We start from the raw sequence: 14446 nt of genomic DNA, 5'->3' as shown, positions 1-14446 counted from the left end.
TTTACCTTGTGGATTTTACCACATCCTGTGCATCTCTGGGAAACTTGGTACCCTCAGTGATGCAACTACATGCACAGTAAACAATCTGACAGGAGGAAAGGCTTTCTTACAAGTGTATCCTTCTAATGTGGTTTGCTTCTGTTCCCCTCATCAGCCATTGCATCTTGGTTCTACCACTTACTGCTTTTTTCATGGCCTTGAGAAAATGTCTTGACTTCTTTAAGCCCCAGTTTCCATATTAGGGATCATGATAATGCCTACTTCATAGGGTCACTGTGAGCGTGGAATGAGACAGTGCATTAAAGGGCTTAGCACAGTGCATTAAAGGGCATTCCAACATTTTGATCACTTTTTGTTGCTAGGAGTAAATAAAGGAAAAATCTTCAGCAGAGGTGGTTCGTAGGAAGCCATGGCGTTTGGCAGACTAGTTCTTCAACAAAAGCCAGGCATTGCAGCTCATAAGAATGTTCAACAAGATTTTATGAATATTATCATATAACCCAGCTTAACAAATTTTGATTAAAATAATATGTTGCTGTATGGGCAAGATATATACATTCACTATTTTTGAACACATACTATTTATTGAACACACTATGATAATGTATATAGAAAAAATGAGTCTTTTTGGTTAATTTAAAATGCATAAATTATCAACTGTTCTTATTCAAGAGAAGATCATTGTAAAAGGTTTTTTGTTTTTTTTAAATTGGTGGTCTTGTGTTTTGGTCTTAATTCTTTCAAATTTTCAACTCAATTTTGACAGTGCAATTGATTGTGACACAAGAGTTTTGTAAAGATAGTACTCACCTCCAAATCCAGGTCTCACTGCAGAATTGTGGTCCTCTATATGGAGAAGTTGCTTATGCTTCAGGGGCCACACTTTGGTACTGTCATCTTTCCTCATTCTAGTTTCTTGTTTGCTGTACCTCCAAGGGAGAAAAATGCTTCTGAGATACATATGCTTCTGGATATTTTGATTTAGGTTAGCTTTCTGTGCTCAACATGGTATGCTCTAAAATCTACACATAAAAGCTCATTTTCTCAGTTCATATTACATATAGCCAAAGATCTGCCAGCATTTACTGTTTATTATACAAGGGTGGGGCAGGTAAGCAAATCTTGGAGCACCTTAGATGATAAACTGACTTTGGACGTGATCCTGACAGGCAATGTTTCTCAGAATGTGGGTTATAGTAGGAAAACATGGTCACTAGCACCTGGGTGGAGGTGATCAAGATTCAGATCCACGGACCCCCACCCAGATCAACTAAACCAGAACCAGAGGAAACAGGGCCTAGGCATCTGCATTCAATGTGCTACCTAAGTGATTCTTAGAGTCAATGAAGTTAAACTACCTCTTGAAAAAAACAAAACAAAACAAAACAAAAAACTACCTCTTGCACTAAGACAGTAAAAAAAAACATGAAAAATTGTAGACTGATGAAAATAGTGTTTTACAAAGACAGAATGTGCTGGTTGAGATTAAAGGAAGTACCCCTATGGCAGATTCTGGAACCTGAGAGAAGGCGATGGGCATGGATGGAGAGGAATCCCAGGGAAAAAATGGATGATGTGACAGCTGATTGGACGTAAGGTCAGGTCCAGCTGTGAAGCAGGTACAGCCTATTTTCACCTGCAGTTTTCTAGGGCAAAGGCAAAGTGTGTGGCCTCTCCCGTGTGGGTGGAGTCCTGATCTGGGAGTGAAGCCCGTTCCTCCCTGGGTCTTTGAACTCTGGCAAGTTGCTGGGCCTCCCTGACTCATTTCCTGTGCTGTGACACATACCTCCCAGACGTATTCTAAGTGTGGCGGCAGAATATCTGTGGAAGCGCACACAGCTCCTCTGTATGTGACATGCTGCTGTCTGCTCATCCCCGGTGCCCGAGACCTAGTTCACTGCCTCTTCCAGAAGAACGTTCCTGTCACCATCACTGTCAGCAGCAGCAATAACACAAGACACTGAGGGGTCTTCTAGGCGAATTCTAGTTACTCTGAATTCCTGACTGGCTTTTGCATTGATACATGTCTTCTTCAGGAAACACACGTAAATTTTTAACATAAGACTTGTGAATGCAATTTCCTAACTCAATAAAGTGACTTTGATGGTGGGAATTTCACATCCTGAAGCGGCTGGTTTAAGAAATATGTCCAGGCTTATGGGCACCTCAGATCACCTAGTATGGTCTTTAAATAGAGAAGTTTCTGGCTGAAACCCTCAGAGATTTATGTATGTATTTTTGCCACTGATAGAAATGGCAAAGTTGGAGGAACAAATCTGTTTTGAGTAGAAGACAAATGAGTTTGATTTTAAACATAAGTCATTTTATCCTATGAATAAATGAACACATAGAACTATTTCTTCCAAGGATCTCTTAACTAGAAAACTTCTTTCAAGGAGCTAGAATGAACCATTTATTGAAAAAGTAATAGCAGCTAGTTTTTATTAAATGCCTACTGTGTTCAAGGCTCCCTACCAGATGTTTTGTAAATACTGTCTTTGGGGTGCATCTGAATCACCAGGTTTGCTGGGGCCCATGCCCAGAGTTTCTGGTTCCACAGTTTTAGGGTATGAGAATTTGCATTTACAACAATTTCTCTGGAGAACTACTGGTCTGGAAAATAGCAGACATTTTATAAAAGCTAGCTAGTTGTTATTATTTTATGAAAAATGGAATGTAACCTTGGGTGGAAATTCATGGAAATTTGTGAACTTCTTCAGTAATATACACAACAAAACGGCAATCTCTAATACTCTTTTCAAAAGCATACCCCTCCATGAGATTGGTAGGGATAAATCTTAATTAAGAATCCCCAGAACAATGAACATGCAGCCTGCTATGAAAGGCACTCTTGGCAGTACCTGAAATCACACACACTTTTTCTTACCCTAAGGGCTCTTCTGATGTACAGTGAGATGGCCCATCTTTATTTATTTTTGACTTTATTTATACATCTACTTCTCAAAGAGGTTTATGCGGCTTAGATACCCTCTAAAAGAATTTTTAAAACCTCACACATATTTAAGTAGACACCTACAATTTTTTCATCACAAAAGTGAAAATTACTTAAATATTGATAATAATTTAAAATAAAACATATTCCTCCTTTTAATGTATCCAATGAACCTAAAATACCCACTTTATGCATTTTAAAACACATGAATAAACTCCTCTTTAAAAACCAGAAGTTTTATCTCATTCCTTGTTTTCTTGGAACTTGTATTTTATTTTATTTCCATTTTATTTGAAAGTTCATTCGGGTTTTTCTGTAAGATGTTACGGAAAAACCTGAATGAACTTTTTGGCCAATCCAATATTTCCTTCATTGAATTTTATCACCCCATCATACTTCTTTGCAAGAATATATGTATACATATTAAAATCATCTTTTTTAGTCTCTGTGACTATTGCAAATGGAGCAAAACATAATGCATATAAATGTTGATAAATACTTATTAAAATTATGAATTAAATTTTATAGGAAAAGTATTTCTTAATAAAGTGATGGTATATTTTCCCTATTTTGTGTATCTGTAAATATATATTACTTATTGCACTTGTTATTTCTTGTCTTTTTGATAAAGCCCTTCTAATAGGTATGAGGTGATAGATATCTCATTGTAGTTTTGATTTACATTTCCCTGATCCTACTTTTCACTTCTTTTTTTTTTTTTTTAATTTTTTTTTTTTTAAACCCACATTTGTTTGTTTATTTATTTTTGGCTGTGTTGGTTCTTCACTTCTGTGCGAGGGCTTTCTCTAGTTGTGGCAAGCGGGGGGTCACTCTTTTTTTTTTTTTTTTTTTTTTTTTTTTAATTAATTTATTTATTTATTTTTAGCTGTGTTGGGCTTCGTTTCTGTGCGAGGGCTTTCTCTAGTTATGGCAAGTGGGGACCACTCTTCATCGCGGTGCACAGGCCTCTCACTGTCGCGGCCTCTCTTGTTGCGGAGCACAGGCTCCAGACGTGCAGGCTCAGCAGTTGTGGCTCACGGGCCCAGCTGCTCCACGGCATGTGGGATCTTCCCAGACCAGGGCTCGAACCCGTGTCCCCTGCATTGGCAGGCAGACTCCCAACCACTGCGCCACCAGGGAAGCCCCGGGGGGTCACTCTTCATCGCGGTGCGCTGGCCTCTCACTATCGAGGCCTCTGTTGTTGCTGGAGCACAGGCTCCAGATGCGCAGGCTCAGTAGCTGTGGCTCACGGGCCCAGTTGCTCCGCGGCATGTGGGATCTTCCCAGACCAGGGCTCGAACCCATGTCTCCTGCATTAGCAGGCAGATTCTCAACCACTGCGCCACCAGGGAAGCCCCCTTTTCACTTCTATAGATGAAAATATTGAAAAACTTTGTTGATATATATATATGTAAGTACATGGAATTCCAAGAAATTTTGTTTCAGGAATGTAACTTAATTATTTAAATTCCTTCTTATTTTCCAAAATTCACGTTGTGCTCTATCATCAATTATTTCTAATGATTTGTAATCTGACAAATTAATTAGGTTCTTACTTCAATATTGATGAACTCAAAAAAAAAAAGAAAAAAAAATCACGCAGTTTGTAAAAGGATGTGTTATTTAAACTAAAGTCATCCATTACCTCAACAACAATATCTGTAAAGGTTTCTTTGTACCTGGGAGGATTTTATACACTAGTGTAATACACATAGTTAAGATTCAGGAAGAGGGAGAGGCATGCCTTTATTTTGCCAAATGGGACAGAGCAATCATTAAAGGGAGGCTACAGAGGAGATTGCAGGCAAGTTTTCAGGAGGATCAGTTTTAGGAAAGAGGTCAGAGGAAGTCAGGGATCCAGAAATACTTATTTGAAAACTCTCCATGCCCACGTGCCCCTCTGATAGCTTGCATGTACCCTAAGGGGAACATTATACTCTAGGAGTATAAGTGCCCTATTTGAAGACCTCTGGCTTATTTTTAAAAAAAGACATATATAGAAAGGTTAATAAAATGAAGACTGAAATAGAACAGACAAAGGCAAGAGAAGTAAATATGCTTAATAAGGGGATGAATTTATGACAGAGAATCAGATTTCGCTCAGAGCTTTCTGGCCTGATCCCATATATGTATCATTTTAAGCCCCTTTGTCTTCTGCCCTCTTCCCTTTCCTAGAAAAAATGATTTTGTTTTTAGTAGTTACTGAAAGAAATCTTTTGGATGACTTCTGTCTGAGGAGAGGGTCTTCTAGAAGGCTAGATGCCAATGGGATAGAGCAAAGAAATCTCAACTCATGGAAGAGTCTTGCATCATTACATCATTCTTAATCTTTATAGCATTCTTAATCATTACAGCATTCTTATTCTTTCCCCACAAAGAAAGATTATGAACATTGTTTGAGAAACAACAGGTAAGGCTCGGTAATAGTTATCATTTTTCTTTTTGAGTTAAAACCTTTTTCTTTCTGGATGAAACAAAGGAACCATATTTTTATGTTCCCCCCTCTTGTCAGTATCAGAAACTTTACTATAATTTTGTCACTAAGAAAGTGTGGGTTCAGGGGGAAGGAAGGGCTGGATTTTGAGTGGTTTCAGGGGAATAAAGGGGTCTTTGAGGAGGATATACTAGGCAGAGAATTAAAAAGTACCAGAACTGCTTGAGGAAAAGCAAATACATCCAACTCATTCTGATACATTGGTGTTCAGTAAGTGGAAAGACAAAAACTCATTTTAACTGAGTCATACTCAGCTGGTTGCTTTACCAAACTGCTTTCCCAAGGGCCTATATAGTTGATTAGTTTACTAGGATCAGGACTTGAAAATGACTAGGCCTGACTAAATAGACTATTTACCCAAGAGAGGTTATAATTAAGAAACATATTAAAAAATATTTAATCTAGAGAGTTAACAGTGAGATAAAAATTAGAAGTATGAATGCCATTTTATACCTATTAAATGAGCAGAAAACAAAAGAATTTTAGTACCCAATGCTGCTAAGAATAGGATGAAATAGAAATGTTTATACTTTGTGGGTAGCAATATACGCATAAAACCCGTTTAGAAGTTGATTTTGAGAGCTACGAAGATGATTCTCATCCTTTGATGCCAATCCAAGGAATGCAGTAGTCAGAAGGAAAATCAGTTGATCCAGTTTTTGATCACAAAGAAAACCTTGATAATTCTGGATCCAATGTTCATTTTTAGGTCCCTGATGCTTTTGAAACTTCTTAGAGAGGACATGGTGCATTATAGGGAGTGAATCTTGTGGCTTCAACTGAACTGCCCTTGAACTCATGACTCTGGGAATACACACTTGACTTTAGTCAACAGCCCGTTTCTTATAAAGGAAAAATCTACATGGACGAGCATTTCTGTGGAAGAGCCAGCCAGAGAGAGTGCCCCACTTGAGACCCGACAGTTTCCATGACTTAACTTGTGTCTCTATCAGATCATGAGCTCAGTGAGGTCTCAGTTTCCTCATATGTGAAATGAAGAAATTGGACCAGATTAGGAGCTGGTTTGCAGACATTTTTTGGATAGCCCATATGGTGTATTAAAGTGGAAAATTTCACACGAAAATCTGAATTTTTCTCTTGAAAAATCAGAAAATCTGGCAATACCAAGCTCAAGTTGTCTTATAAGAAGTCTTGACCTGAGCAGCCTCTGCCCCCAGAGGAGCATATAGCCTGTAGTTGCCACAGTCTCTGCCACTCCCTTTGTTATTTGCAGTAGCAGTTGAATTGGCAATCTCTAGGACCCTCTTGGCTTCTACATTAGGTTCCTGGATGTGCTGGTAAATGTTTAAGTGGCTCTCCTGGAAAAAAAAAGCCCTACTTGTAGTGTTTGTTGATTTCCATGATGCAAATACTGCCACCATAGCTGATTCCAAGCTACTGATATGACAGAGATGTGTGTAGCCCATAGTATAGTATAGTATAATAAAGTATAGTTTTGTGTATTATAGTATACTACAGTTTATAGGATAGTATAGTACAGTATAGTGTAGTATTTCTACCAGACATAAATAGATATAAATAATGGAGAACAATAGACAATAGCAACATGTAGTAAAGTAGTTAGGAAGTGGTGAGTTTTAAGTATTTATTACCTTCATTTTAAAAATAATTTATTTAATTGTATATTTATATAATTTAATTTTTAATAATGCTTATATTTAACAGCCTTAACATTTAACAATTGGCTCTTGCAAGCCATTTTGCGTAGACACTGGCACTCTGCTGGTTATTCTTAAAGCCAGAGACAGTGTGTTGTTCTTAACTCTCAACCCAGTACTTGTCATACAAAAGGCACTCAGTACAATTGTTGAAAGAATGAATAAATATTCAGTGAGTCTAGATGTCTAATCCTCTTTGCATCCTTAGAGAGCCAAGTCTCTCGCCTAGGCAAAACAGGAACATTTTCCCCTGCCATGCTTAATTTATTCATCAACTCCTCCTCTCCCCCATTTTGCCTTTAAGAAATAAAGGGAATGTTTGGATGAAAGATTTTTAAAATACTTGGATAAAAAAGGGAATCTTTGGGCAAAAAGTAAGATTATATTCTGAATGAAAAAGGTTAATAGCAAAGGATTTAAGGGCCTGATTGTAGGAAAACTGGCTCAAAATAATGTACATAAATGTGAGCTAATATATAAAGATATACTTCCTAATTTTTAAAGAAAGATCAGGTCTTTCTTCCATGTTCATTCTATTAGTTCTCTTGCATTATGACAGAGTGGACTGTTCATTCATTCATTCATTACTTATTTAATCACCGATAGTCAGGTTGTGTGTAGGGCAAAGAACCTCACGGCATTTATTCATATACTAAGGTCTAAAGTATCCTGGGCTTTTTACTCTAGAAACTATCCTATACAGTAATTTCAGTATTTTTGTCAAAATGCCTTAAAATCTTCATGAGAGAGTGCTGAGTGACAGCTCAGAAACAGGCTGGCTGAATTATTCTGTTCACTGGGGAAAATGCTTAACTTTCATCCTAAGTGGCTGTTTCTGAACTAGGGTCTATGTTTGACACAATCCCTAGTGTCCTAGAGGATTTTTCTTTGAAGAACAAAAGAAGCAGATATAAATTTTAATGAATCATATTGTAGCTTATCGCTGAAAGGGGTACCTCACTTAGAATATAGAGAAGTGAAAACAAACATGCTTGGCCCCATGGAGTAGGAAGCCCGGGGTTCCCTCTTCATTTAAATAGATTCTAAAAATGAGACACCTAACATAGAGAGAAATTCCCACCCCACCACAAAGAACACATGTTCTTCTCTTGTCCCTTAAATGACACCTAAAAAATACACATGGTAGGTTTTACTGCAGCAACTCTTCCACCGAGAGTGTGCTGGTGAGACTGATGAGTTCCTATGACCATCTCCCTTCTTATCTGCACATCCACCCCACAAACTGGACAAACTTCCAATTATTGTTTGAGTCGTAGATGATATTTTAAGCAGTCTCTATTTGTTTCAAAATTAGATAAAATATACTACTAAAATATACTAGATGTAATAAGCAATCTGAAAAAACATACAGTTTGGTTGTATAGCCCCATATTTCCCAAATATTGCTTGCCCAATTGCCTTGAAGAAGACTCAAAGTGTTTAAACTGGGCAAGATTTCATAGCATCTCAGATCCGCGTGTGGGAGCAGAAGCCTGGAAGGGAAGTGTGGGAGGTGGTCCTTGATTTTTAAAAGCAGAGCAGGAATTAGGAATCTAGTGACCTCTCCTCCCCTCCCCCCATACCTCTTTTGTTTTTGGTCATTAAACCTGAGGCTTCAGAAGGATTTATTAAATTTTTGTGTTCTTTCCTGATGTTATAGTGAGTGCTTCATAAATATCCAAGATGTGAGGGCAATCTGGCTGAAACAAAAGTTACCTCACTGATTGCTAAGGTTGGCTGGGTGATATTACTCACCTTTATTCCTCAATTTCTCCTACTGGGTCTTTTTGGGAATCTTGTGCTTGGTGAAAAGGAAAGACTTTCCCTACAACAGGAGGTCATTTCTTGGTTATTAAAGGGTAGTAGGGTGACTAATCGTTCTAGTTTGTCTGCGACTGAGGGGGTTCCTGGGACTTCTAGTGCTAAAAACCATGGAACCCCAGGCAAATCAGGATGAACTGGTCATTCTAGTAGAGAGCTATGCCCCTTCACTAGCAGGTCCAAATATACTCTGATTATTGATGATAAGATAATAATGATGATGTATTGACATTCAGGATGATATCTGAAAGATGATTTTCAAAATGGAAAATGAATTTTAAAAAACAACAAATGGCTTTAATGTCTTTCAGTACTGTCTCATCGATATACAGAACTAAACACTCTGCAAGTAGTTGACATTAGAAATTGGTGCTTAGACTAATTTCTACTCAAAAAATTTGAAGAAACATTAAACTCATGTCGTTATTTATAATAAATGCATTACTCACTGGAGAAATACAATCCTTGAAAGAAGATTCATACATGAGCCCTTTAACTGTTTTCTCCAAAAATAAGAAAGCAAATGCCAGCAGAAACCCCAGATTCTGCTCTTTCTATGCTAATTAGAGGTGATTTATTTTGATGGGTGAATGCTATCTCTAGAGACAACCACTGCCACAAATACGTGCTACCATTAAAGATATAGTTCTGAGGCAGGTGGTGAGAGAAACTGGGACTACACTATGGATATCTTACCGGGTCGGCTTCACTGAAGAGAAGCAGCACTGGTGGGGCTTCTTGATTTCACCAGCAGCACAAGCATTTGACATCAGTATGATCCAGATGCAGGTGAAGAAGACCAGCTGGGAAGCCGGTCTCATCTCTGCAGAAAGAAAGGAATGTAGATGGATGCAACCAATGCTGTTACCAATATTGCTTCTTCATGTGTCTTTTAAAAAATAATTAGAGTGCCAGGTAAAAAGGTATCAAGGAAAAAAGAGAGACATTGTTTTCAATGCTGTGTCTTTTGTTTTAGTAGGTTAAATGGATTGACATCATTTACAGGCAAACATTTGTCTGCATCACCAGCAATTTAAGAAAAACAAAGCAGATTTTTTCATTTTGTTTCCATCCTTTAGCCCCTGTTTCCAGGGAAGGTCCTTAGTGGGATGCTTGATCCCCTACTCAATAAACTCTCAGCTGCAGTCCTCCGCAGACAAAGAAGTGAGATTAGGCATTAAGTCACCTTAATCCAACACAATATCATTTGAATATATTTAATGACTCAGCAAAATAATATGCTTAATGAGAATAAAGATGATTAGTTTAATTTTAGTTATAGTTTTAAAGATCCTTTCCTTTACCTCATGGCTGTTTTTTTAATCCAGAAAGGAATCTTTCCCTCTCCAAATGCGTACAGATTGCCAGAATACAAACAAACTTAAATTATTATTTTATCAAATAAATAATCATATTTTAAGATGATGGTTTATTCCATTGATATAAAAAGTAGTTCAATTTAAGGTTTAATGTGGTGAGCAGCCAGATAAATAAAAAAAGAAATTAGTCTTGGGCAGTGGGTAAGGAATTAAATTATGGCCACATCGGCTCCTAAATGTACTTTGCACACATCGAGTAGAAATATTCCCTCCATGTATGCAAAGTACCAGTGAATGGGCAGGTTAGTGAAATTCAGTTTCTCCAACTGGAAAAGCACAGGGTGAGCAATCCAGCTACAGCTGACCTGTTTACTAGGACTTAAGAAGAATGCTGTTTTCTTCCCAGGGATATACTGTGAAGGAATTCTTAAATTTCCTCGAATTGATTTGTCTCCTTGACACCTCATATCCTGTGTTATTGCTTGATGGTGTTAATTTATTTTGATTTGGGTTATCTCTTCTCTTGGCCCATGCATCTCCTCCTATGTTTCTTTGGCATGTCTTTCCTCTTTAAAATATGTGTTTAATATAAAATATTACAAGTATTAAAATATTACAAATATACAGAATGATGTAATAAATACTTACCTCTCTCTTGATCCCCTATTTAGTGTTTATCATTGTATACAGTTATACTATTATGTATATTACGTACAAATTTTTTGCATATTTCAGAAAGCTTAATAAAAATGGTGTTAAATTATACTTTTACCTCTGCAACATACTTTTCCTCTCCACATTATGCTTAGATTTATTGTGTTGATAGCTGCAGTCCTAGTTAATTTTTGAGTGCCATATAGTATCTTACTGTATAGATAACTAACATTTTATTTATTCTTTTGCTGATGGGCATTATTTCTTACTTTTCAATGATAAACAATCTATTATAAGCAACCCTGCAGTGAATTTTTGTCAATATTTTCTTGTTCTCATACATAAGAGTTTCTCTAGGGTAAGTACCTAGGAGTAAAACTTCTAGGCCGAACAATTTTCACATCTTCAAATTTATAAGAGACTATCATAATGCTCCTAAACATGACTGTACCAATTTACAGCCCCATTAGAAGTGAATGAGAGCCCTCATTTCTTAAAATCTTTTTTTAACATTAATATTATCAGGCTTTTAAATGTTACCCAATCCAATCAATGTTGTAGTTTTAAGTTTAATGTCCCTAATGGCTAGAGAAGTTTGAGCATTTTTTTTCATGTATTTCTGGGCCAGTAAGCTTTCCTCTTCCGCAAAGAGCCAGTCAATAGAAGAAATGTGAGGAAAGTTGCTGGTCTTAAGCTACTTCTGGAGGATGCCACCATGGTCAAAGTTTGTTTTCTACCCTGGTGATCTCATGAGATCCAGGGCCCTGACACTTGACCCGAGCACTCTCTGCTACCTGGCCCTGTTCTCTTCATTAAGTACCAGGATCTACACCAACATTTCCCAAAGTAGTTCTTGGCTACACTGGAGATGTTTTGTGAAAAAATGTTCTGTGCCAAGGGAGTTTGGGAAACACTATACAAAAAAAAAATTTTTGTGGCTGTTTACCAATAAAATTTGTTTGTTGACATTTGAATTTCATAGAGTTTTCATGTATCATGAAATCTTCTTCTCTTTTCTCCCCCAATTAAACACTGTAAAAACCATTTGGTGGGATGGATACAGCCCACGGGGCATAATTTGCCAACTGTGAGTCCCCCGTCTAGGTTGGGGATTCACAGTTCACATCACACGGTTCAGTGAAAGTGTTCTCCTCCTTCAGCAACGGGGAGGATGTGAGTTCAATGGTCTAGCCTCAGTGCTTATCTTACTAGATCTGTTGGAAACAGCCACACACCTGAGCTCTCCCTACTTGAAATATTTTCTTCACCTGCCCTCTGGGAAACTGGACTTGCCTGTTTTCCTCTTACATCTTGCTCATTCCTGCTCGGTTCTATTATCTTATCTCCCTTCCTCTAACAGATTTCACAGTACTCGAATGGCCCTATGCTCAGCACTTCAGTACTTTAGTACTCGCCTTTCCTACCAACTCACTCATTTTGTGATCTCAGCCAGTCTCAAGGCTTTAAGAACTGTATATACACTCCCAAATTATATAATCAGTCCAGGCTTTTCTCCAGAAATTCCATCTCATATTCCTATGGTCTCAATATTTGTGTCCCCCAAATACAAATGCTGAAATCTTAACCCTCAAAGGTGATGGTTTTAGTAGGTGGAGTCTTTGGGAGGTGATTAGGATGAAGCCCTCAAAAATGGGATGAATGATCTCATAAGAGAGGCTCCAGAAAGATCTCTCACCCCTTCCACCATGTGAGGATAAAACAAGAAGTCTGCAACCTGGAAAACAGCCCTCATCTGACCAAGCTGGCACCCTGATCTTGGACATGAACTGTGAGAAATCAATTTCTGTTGTTTATAAACTGCCCAGTGTGTGGTATAGTGTGATAGCGGCCCAAACAGACTAAGACACATATCCAACTGCCTGCTTACTTGGATGTCTGATAAGCATCTCAAGCTCAACATGTCCAAAAGTAAGTTTGTTAATATCCCTCCCCCCAGCCCACCAATAGCCTTCTCTATATCAACTAATAACAACACTGTTCGTTCTTAACTCCTGTCTCTGACATTCCTTGTCCAGTCCACCTTAAAAATACATCCAGGATCCAAGTGCTTCTCACCAGCAGCTCAGCTACTACCCTGGCCTTTTAGTCATCATCATCTGTTGCTTGAATTATTGGTGGTGGCCTGTCTCCTTGCTTCTTCCCTTGCCTTGTTTCAGTTAGTGCTCAACACAGCAGCCAGCGATCCTTTAAAAATGTAAGTCAGGTCAAGTCACTCCTCTCTTCAAAACTCTGCAATGGCTTCTCCTTTTCTTCCATTTGAAAAGTCTTTACAAAGGCTAGGAAAGCCTTACCTAATCTACAGTTCCCTCCTCTTCCCTGCCTTCTGGCTTCTCCACTGTTCCCTCCCCCACCACTGGCTGTAGACATACTGGCCTCTTTGTTGTTCCTGGAACACACCAAACACACTCCCACAGCAGGGTCTTTGCACAGGTTGTCACACTTGCCTGACCCACCCATCATATAGATCCTGACCCACCCAAGGATCTATATGACTAACTCCTTTAACAAATTTAAATCTTTGCTCAAATGTCATTTATTCAATGAAGCATACACTAACCCCCCTTTAAAAAATGCAGTATGCGCCCTTTCCTTCAAACACCTGTTACCAATCTACCACATACTCCACTTAGTATGTTTTATACAATTTACTTATTATAGTTATTATTCATTCTCTGTGTAATCATGCTAGAATGTAAGCTTTACAAGGAAGCATCCTTTGTCTGTTTTGTTCCCTGGGGTATCCTAAACACTTGTAACCATTTTTGGCATATAATCAGTGTTTAATAAATATTTGTTACGTTAAAAGCATCAGAAAAAATCCTGTTTAGTTCTGCTGAATTGTGTGTTTCCAAAACTAGGTTGACCTCAGATCTCCATTTAAAAAAAAAATCCACCAGACTTACTAATATTCCTCAAAAGAAGTGCTCCTCCAGAGCACCCAGTTTGGGAAATTCTGATTTATCAGTAAATCTGTGCTTTACAAATCCTCCTTATCAAAATTCTATGTCCTAGCATCTCATGACTACTTTTTTTTTAACATCTTTATTGCAGTATAATTGCTTTACAATGGTGTGTTAATTTCTGCTTTATACCAAAGTGAACCAGCTATACATATGCATATGTCCCCACATTTCTTCCCTCTTGCATCTCCCTTCCACTCTATCCCATCCCTCTAGGTGGTCACAAAGCACCCAGCTGATCTCCCTGTGCTATGCAGCTGCTTCCCACTAGCTATCTATTTTACATTTGGTAGTGTATATATGTCCATAACACTCTCTCACTTTGTCCCAGCTTACCCTTCTCCCTCCCCATATCCTCAAGTCCATTCTCTAGTAGGTGTGCGTCTTTATTCCTGTCCTGCGCCTAGGCTCTTCATGACCTTTTTTTTTAGATTCCATATATGTGTGTTAGCATAAGGTATTTTTTTTCTCTTTCTGACTTACTTCACTCTGTATGACAGATTCTAGGTCCATCCACCTCACTACAAATAACTCAATTTCGTTCT

At 38.1% G+C, this 14446-nt stretch overlaps 1 protein-coding gene across 1 annotated transcript in view; it reads right to left on the bottom strand.

The window, feature by feature from the left end:
• Nucleotides 1-9768, bottom strand: part of GABRR3 (gamma-aminobutyric acid type A receptor subunit rho3) — a gene marked incomplete at both ends in the record, with an annotated part of 41686 nt that extends 31918 nt beyond the window's left edge. The window contains 2 exons of the mRNA XM_082626084.1: nt 811-923; nt 9644-9768. Of these exons, the coding sequence (XP_082482210.1) occupies nt 811-923; nt 9644-9768 (238 nt within the window). The remainder of the gene's footprint in view (nt 1-810; nt 924-9643) is intronic.
• Nucleotides 9769-14446: the final 4678 nt, after the last annotated feature.

Source organism: Mesoplodon mirus (genome assembly GCF_964341445.2).
Source record: "Mesoplodon mirus genome assembly, chromosome: 6".
NCBI lineage: Eukaryota > Metazoa > Chordata > Mammalia > Artiodactyla > Ziphiidae > Mesoplodon > Mesoplodon mirus.
Note: the sequence above shows the minus strand (reverse complement) of the source record. Positions and strands in the feature narration are given on the sequence as shown.